Raw genomic sequence first — 7,660 nt, 5'->3', positions numbered from 1 at the left:
TCTTGCACTCTGCACAAGCTCAGGAGCTTAATCTCTATATCAAAGGCTGTTGAATCTCTGGCCCAAACAATGTTTTGTTTTTCCTGCCCTCTTTTTTAAAACCTGGTATTTCTTTTCTTTTTTAAACGACTACAAATAGCAAGGACACCAACATTCAGTTTAAAGTTTTTGTAGAGTTTTTAAAAAAGATATTTTTTAAGAGGACAGAACGAACATAGTTCTATTCATACAATAGATTAATGGAATGATGAATTTCAAATTTATAAAAATTGTATAGCCCACTCTTTGTATACATACTGGCATTTCATTCTTTAGCCGCAATGTCTCTTTCTATCTTTTTTTCTATTTTTTTCTATTTATATTATATTATATATTATATTATTTATATTAGATATATACATATATACATACACTATGAAGATGTAGCACGAACACGAACACGAAGCCAAACAACAGCAATGCAGCTCAGCAGCTCAAATCCCCCTGCAACTCAGACTAATCTGAGCACAACCAAGCCCCCACCCAAACAGGACACACCCCCAGCCAATCAGAGCACAAAAAAACCCCATCCAATCAGAGCACAGCCAAGCTCCCACCCAATCAGTTCAAACCCCCACTAGCAGTTAAAAGGAAGAAACAGCTGCGATCACACATTGCTCCCAGAAGCACGAAGCTGAAGCCTGAAGATGACAATGAGACTTTGTCAAAACGTCGCCAAGACACTTCCAATTTTACACGGGAGAAAACCCGAATAACCAAAGACCTACATACAAACACCCACGAAAACCTCAGAAAACAAACAAATAATTTTTTGGGCATTTATTTTGCACCCTCCTTGCAATACCAAAAATACAAAGAGGTATTTAGTGGGAGCCACAGAAGGGTTTTAGATGGTAAATTAAATTAATTGCATTAAATCCTGAAATTAAAATATAAAGGATTGCATTTATATTCAAAGTCACCAGGGTTAAAAATAATAATTTATAAATCAACGTAATTATAATGAAAAGGGCTTTTTTTTTTTGCTCTTGCAGCTTCATTTAAGATTTTTAAGCCCAGGGCTCATTAAATCAGCAGCATCCTTAATTTGCATAATTTATATTTGCATAAAAGGCCCCCCCCTCTCCACCTGGTAACCAGGGAAACCCAAATCCCGCCTCCTCCCTTCCCTTCCTCGCCTCCTTCCGCCAATCAACATTTAAGGGGCGGAACCTCCGCTCGGCCTCCGAGGCTGAGAAACGTCGGTGTCTCCGCGCGCCTTCTCCAATCAGAACGCCCGGCCGAGTTAAGATGGCCAATCGAGAGAAAGAAAAGGCGGGCCAAAACCTCGATCCTCTTTCATCTCCCAGCCGCGCCCAGGTTGGGCGAGGGCGGCGACGGGCGGGAAAGAGCCGAGCCGAGGTAGCCAATCAGGAGCGGAAGCTCTCTGGGCGTGGCAGGTATTACTCCGCCTTCCCGGAGAGGGACAGAGCCGGGGGGCCAATCAGGAAGAAGGGGGCGTGTCCCGGGAGGCCTCTTGCTTTGTGGAAGGTAAGTGGGGGAAGGAAGGGGTCCCTTCGTCGCCCAACGCACCCCCTATTGGGGGGGAGGAAGAAGGGCGCCCCGGGATCCAGTCATCCCTTAAACGGGGAGGCGGGCAGCAGCGAGGGGGAGTTGGGGGCCAATTAAGGATCCAGTATTGGGAGGGGCAGCAAGGGAACTGGGGGGTAATTGATCCAGTATTGGGAGGGGCAGCAAAGGAGGCTGGGGGCAATTAAGGATCCAGTATTGGGAGGGGCAGCAAGGGGTCCTGGGGGCCAATTGACTCAGTAGTGGGAGGGGCAGCAAAGGAGGCTGGGGGCCAATTGATCCAGTAGTGGGAGGGGCAGCAAGGGGAACTGGGGGCCAATTGACTCAGTGGGAGGGGCAGCAAGGAAGCTGGGGGCCAATTGATCCAGTATTGGGAGGGGCAGCAAGGGGAACTGGGGGCCAATTGACTCAGTACTGGGAGGGGCAGCAAGGAGGCTGGGGGCAATTGATCCAGTATTGGGAGGGGCAGCAAGGGGAGCTGGGGGCAATTGACTCAGTAGTGGGAGGGGCAGCAAGGAGGCTGGAGGGGCCAATTGGATCCAGTATTGGGAGGGGCAGCAAGGGGTCCTGGGGGCCAATTGACTCAGTACTGGGAGGGGCAGCAAGGAGGCTGGGGGCAATTGGATCCAGTATTGGGAGGGGCAGCAAGGGGAACTGGGGGCAATTGACTCAGTAGTGGGAGGGGCAGCAAGGAGGCTGGGGGCCAATTAAGGATACAGTATTGGGAGGGGCAGCAAGGGGACCTGGGGGCCAATTGACTCAGTATTGGGAGGGGCAGCAAAGGAGGCTGAGGGGCCAATTAAGGATCCAGTATTGGGAAGGGGCAGCAAGGGGTCGGGGGGGGCAGTTGACTCAATATTGGGGAGGGGGCAGCAGTGATGAGGCTGGGAGACCAATTAATTCTGTATTGGGGAGGGGGCAGCAACGGGAGCTGAGGGGGCCAATTGACTCAGTCATGGGGAGGGGGCAACAAAGGAGGCTGGGGGAGCCAATTAAGGACTCAGTAGAGGGGAGCGGGCAGTCAGAAGAAATGGAAATGGAATAGGAATTGAATATTTTATTTGGCCAAATGTGATTAGACGCACATGGAATTTGTCTCCGGTACAGAAGCTCTCAGTGTGCGTGCAAAGCAAGAGAGTAATAATGATAATAATACGATACCAATAACAGTGGGTAGAAGAGACAAGGATGCTAATCATACTACAGGCATACACCATGGGTAAATATATACGGAGACATAAGACAGCATCAGGAGAATTAGATGTTCAGAAGAAGGGGGAAAAAACCTGTCCCCGTGTCTAGTTCTTTCGGCATGCAATTATTATTATAATAACTCCGGCCCGGATACAGCACTGAGACAGCTTTGGTCGCACTGGTGGATGATCTCTGGAGGGCCAGGGATAGGGGTTACTCCTCTGCCCTGGTCCTATTAGACCTCTCAGCGGCTTTTGATACCATCGACCATGGTATCCTGCTGCGCCGGTTGGAGGGGTTGGGAGTGGGAGGCACCGTTTATCGGTGTTTCTCCTCCTACCTCTCTGACCGGATGCAGACGGTGTTGACAGGGGGGCAGAGATCGACTCCAAGGTGCCTCATGTGTGGGGTGCCGCAGGGGTCGATTCTCTCACCCCTCCTGTTCAACATCTATATGAAGCCGCTGGGTGAGATCATCAGTGGCTTTGGGGTGAGATACCAACTGTACGCTGATGATACTCAGCTGTACTTTTCCACCCCGGGCCACCCCAGTGAAGCTGTCGAAGTGCTGTCCCGGTGTCTGGAAGCCGTACGGGTCTGGATGGGGAGGAACAGGCTCAAACTTAATCCCTCCAAGACGGAGTGGCTGTGGATGCCGGCACCTCGGTACAGTCAGCTGCAGATGCGGCTGTCTGTCAGGGGTGAATCATTGGCCCCGATGGAGAAGGTACGCAACTTCGGGAGAAGGGCAGTATACAAATTAAAATATTATTATTATTATTATTATAGTGTAACATAGTGTAAGCCGCCCTGAGTCTTCGGAAAAGGGTGGGATATAAATGCAAATAAAAAAAATATTATTTCCTTCTCCAACAATGACTCTCCTTCTCTCTTTCTCTTGCCGGCTGCTTCCGGTGGGACAGGACTATGCCTTCAACCTTCCTGTTGTCGTGAAAGAGACCCCCCCAGCCCACGATGGAGTTCCCCGATCACAGCAAGAACTTGCTCCGAAAACTTTGGGAACAGCAACACGAGGGTTTCCTTTGCGACTGCACCGTCCTGGTGGGAAGCACCCGGTTCCTGGCCCACCGGGCCGTCCTCGCTTCCTGCAGTGCCTTTTTCCAGATGTTCTACAAGGAGCGGCTGGATAAGCGAGACTTGGTCTCCATCAACAGTGAGATCGTCACCGCCCCGGCTTTCGGGCTCCTGCTGGAATTCATGTACAAAGGCAGCCTCTCCTTCGGCGACATGCCGGTAGAAGACATTTTAGCCGCGGCCAGTTATTTGCACATGAACGACATCGTCAAGGTGTGTAAGAAAAAACTGCAAGCCCGGGCTTTGGCCGAAGCCGACAGCACAAAGAAGGAGGAGGAGAGCTTGCTTCAGGCCCCCGAAAGCCGGCCCGTATCCTTGCCCCCGCCTCACTCCTGCGACTCCGAGAAAAACAAAAAAGAAGATTGGAACGTCGGACAGAAAATGCCTCCTGAAGAATTCTCGGCCTCCATTTCGGATGTTGCGGATACCACCCAACCGGGGATGGAGGCACCGTCCTCTGCTCGGCCACATCCGCCACCCATCGTGGACATTTCTCTCTCCAGCCCGAGCAGCTCCACCGAAACTCTGTTGTGTAGCTCGTATCCTTCTGGGAACGGTGCTGAGGGGACGTCCGGCTTGGACCCTCCTCCAGAGAGATACAGAGAACAGCGAGTCGGACCCAAGGAGTCCGCAAATCGATCCATCAGGGTCAAAGTGGAAGCGATTGTGATTTCTGACGAGGAACCGGATGGAGTTGAACAGCTGGAGGTCCCTCCTGCCCCGGAGCTGAGGCTAGAAAGCATCTTTCAGAAATCTGGTGGGGAGGTGGGCTCAGGGGGCGGCTGCGGGCGACACCCAGATGCTTTTGAAGAGCCCAGTGAGATGGAAGAGGTCTCTTCAGAGAGCAGCTTCCTCCCTCAAGAAAATGCCCCCTACCACTTGATCCACATGCCGGGTGGTCAGACTTTTTCCACCATGGCTACTCCTCCGTTGCACGAACAGATGTACTTGCAGGATTACGATTCCCACTCCAATTTTAGCCTTTTTACGGAGGATGTCCCCACCTGCAAGACGTGCGGGAAAACCTTTTCCTGCTCCTACACGTTGCGCCGCCACGCGACCGTCCACACCCGGGAACGGCCGTACGAATGTCGCTACTGCATGCGGAGTTACACTCAATCCGGAGATCTTTACCGGCACATCCGCAAAGCTCACAACGAAGACCTGGCCGTGAAACGCTGCAAACACGACGTGGAAAATCCGTCCTAGGGATTTTTTTCCACAGCGTGGAACACCTCCCCGAAACGAGGAGCAAAATTCTCCGATCGTCTCCATTCCTTGGCAGAAGAAGCCACACTACTGGTGTCTAATTTTTCCCATTCCTCCTCGGCCGGGTCGCTTCATCCAAACTGTCCCGTCGGTACTGCTGCAAAAATTTTAGGGTTGGGTTTTCTCCTTATCGGGGATTTCTATTTTTTTTTTGCCAACGCAGAGGCGACTCCGGCCGTTCCCTGCGTCCGATTTGAAAAGTAACTGCCGTAAACCATCCCCAAACGAGGATCGTTTGCGCTTCTATGGGTCCAACTGCTGACACGGTGACTCTTCCGGGGTGTTTTAGCCCTCCCAATGGTTTGGGGAGGTACCGGTGGCAGTTCAGAGTTTTATTTGCGGGAAAACGGGAAATGATTGGCGCCCTTGTTTGCCAAAGGGCACCAGGATCTGTTGTCGGTTGGGAACGGCACCAAGCGGGCAAGACTTGATTGACAGAAAGGCGCAGGATAATCTTTTCAAATGCCATAATGCTGCCTAAAGTGAGTTAATAGTTTCGGACCCCACTGGATGTTCCGATCCTTGGGAGGAGGAACGGGCCTGAGGCCTCCACCCGCTCAAATTGGGGCGGGGGGAAAGGCACCCTAGAACTCTTCCTTCCCCGCCTCCGAGCGATATCCTTTTCTCTTCCTCCTTTCGCAGCGACCACTGCCATCCGCCCCGTTGCAATTCTCGAACCTGTTTGTAAGTAGCTCCGGTGTAGCCTTACGGACCGAGACAACATGTTCCAAAGTAAAAAGAACAAAAAAATAAGAGGGGAAAAAAAAACCCCAGTGGTGAAATCTAAATTTCTTTCCTACCGGTTCTGTGGGTGTGGCTTGGTGGGCGTGGCCACGCGACTGGGTGGGCGTGGCTATGTGACAAGGGGCAGGTCAAAAGACAGAAATTCACTCACAATGTCCTGCTGGAACAGGGTTGGGCTAGATGACCTCCAAGTCCCTTCCAGCCCTGGATTATCCTCTGAAGCTACATCTAGTGCCAGGTTTGTAGTCCTTCCTTCCTTCCTTCCTCCCCTCCCTCTTTCTTTCTTTCTTTCTTTCTTTGTTTCTTTCTTCCTTCCTTCCTTCCTTCCTTCCTTCCTTCCTTCCTTCCTCCCCTCTTTCTTTCTTTCTTTCTTTCTTTCTTTCTTTCTTTCTTTCTTTCTTTCTCATCTAGCGCCAGGTTTGTAGTCCTTCCTTCCTTCCTCCCCTCCCTTTCTTTCTTTCTTCCTTCCTTCCTTCCTTCCTCCCTCCCTCTTTCTTTCTTCCTTCCTTCCTTCCTTCCTTCCTTCCTCCCTCCCTCCCTTCCTCCCATCTTTCTTTCTTTCTTTCTTTCTTTCTTTCTTTTTCTTTCTTTCTTTCTTTCTCATCTAGTGCCAGGTTTGTAGTCCTTCCTTCCTTCCTCCCCTCCCTCTTTCTTTTTTTTCTTTCTTTCTTTCTTTCTTTCTTTCTTTCTTTCTTTCTTTCTTTCTTTCTCTTTCTTTCTTTCTTTCCTTCCTTCCTTCCTTCCTTCCTTCCTTTCCTTCCTTCCTTCCTTCCTTCCTTCCTTCCTTCCTTCCTTCCTTCCTTCCTTCCTTCCTTCCTTCTTCTCACTCTCTTTCTCAAACGAACCCCCCCACCCCATCCATTTTTTGCCTCAGAGGCTTCAGCTTTTTTACCTTTTAAAAAATGCTTTTAAAAGTAAAAAAAAAAAGAAAAGCCTCTGACAATCGGGTGGCTCAGCTGGGCATGTGGGGTGGGGGTGGGGGTGGGGGCAGGGATTTTTGCTACCGGTTCTCCGAACCATCCGTCGCCATTGCTACCGGATCAGCCCTGGGAAAACCCCAATGTTCCTGAATCTCTGAGGTCCGTGAGACTTGTTGTTTTCCTTGCAGACGTCTCGTGACCGAACTAGGTAACATCGTCAGTGCTAGAAGGGAGTGGAGTTTGTGGAGAGGAGAATTGTGGAGTTCCTTGGTGCTCTCTGAGATTGGTTGCTTTCTTGCAGACGTCTCATGACCGAACTAGGTAACATCATCAGTCTCATACAGAGCAAACGCCACTCCTTTTTAGCACAGATAACGTTACCTAGTTTGGGTGATGAAACCTCTGCAAGAAGGGAACCAGTGAAGGCAGTCGAAACATCCTGCCTGAAAACTGAATTTTGCACGCAAGCCCGGCTTTAAAAAGGAAGAACACAAGTGAAGGGTTTTAGACAGCCCTTCATGGATAACCACGCCGGCTGAGTTAAAAATGGTGTAGATTTATAACAAGTGGACTGTGTAACATACATCCTACCAGTAGTTAACATTCTCCTAAGCCACTGTGGTACCCAAGTAAGATTTTTCTGGCATCATTGGGAATGCGCATTTTTTTTCCTTTTTTAATTTCTTCTTCAACCACTTGTTCTTCTGATACCTAATAGAAATAGAAATAGGAATAGAATAGAATAGAATAGAATAGAATAGAATAGAATAGAATAGAATAGAATAGAATAGAATAGAATAGAATAAGGAATAGAAATAGAAATAGAAATAGAAATAGAGATAGAGATAGAAATAGAGATAGAGATAGAG

General features: G+C 49.6%; 1 protein-coding gene across 1 annotated transcript; it reads left to right on the top strand.

Annotated features, from left to right (window-relative positions):
- Positions 1–2,548: 2,548 nt before the first annotated feature.
- Positions 2,549–6,547, top strand: ZBTB3 (zinc finger and BTB domain containing 3). The gene is made up of 3 exons (XM_058160780.1): positions 2,549–3,490; positions 3,687–6,109; positions 6,486–6,547. Exon 2 carries the CDS (start codon positions 3,739–3,741, stop codon positions 5,065–5,067), a length of 1,329 nt encoding a protein of 442 aa, XP_058016763.1. The 5' UTR covers positions 2,549–3,490; positions 3,687–3,738; the 3' UTR covers positions 5,068–6,109; positions 6,486–6,547.
- Positions 6,548–7,660: the final 1,113 nt, after the last annotated feature.

The sequence above is a fragment of the Ahaetulla prasina genome, chromosome 17, assembly GCF_028640845.1.
Source record: "Ahaetulla prasina isolate Xishuangbanna chromosome 17, ASM2864084v1, whole genome shotgun sequence".
Taxonomy (NCBI): Eukaryota; Metazoa; Chordata; class Lepidosauria; order Squamata; family Colubridae; genus Ahaetulla; species Ahaetulla prasina.
The sequence above is the reverse complement of the archived record's forward strand: the minus strand, read 5'-3'. Positions and strand labels throughout refer to the sequence as shown.

What these genes read in the sequence shown, in the direction of transcription:
- ZBTB3 (XM_058160780.1), top strand. Translation starts at nt 3,739, where the DNA reads ATGGAGTTCCCCGATCACAGCAAGAACTTGCTCCGAAAACTTTGGGAA.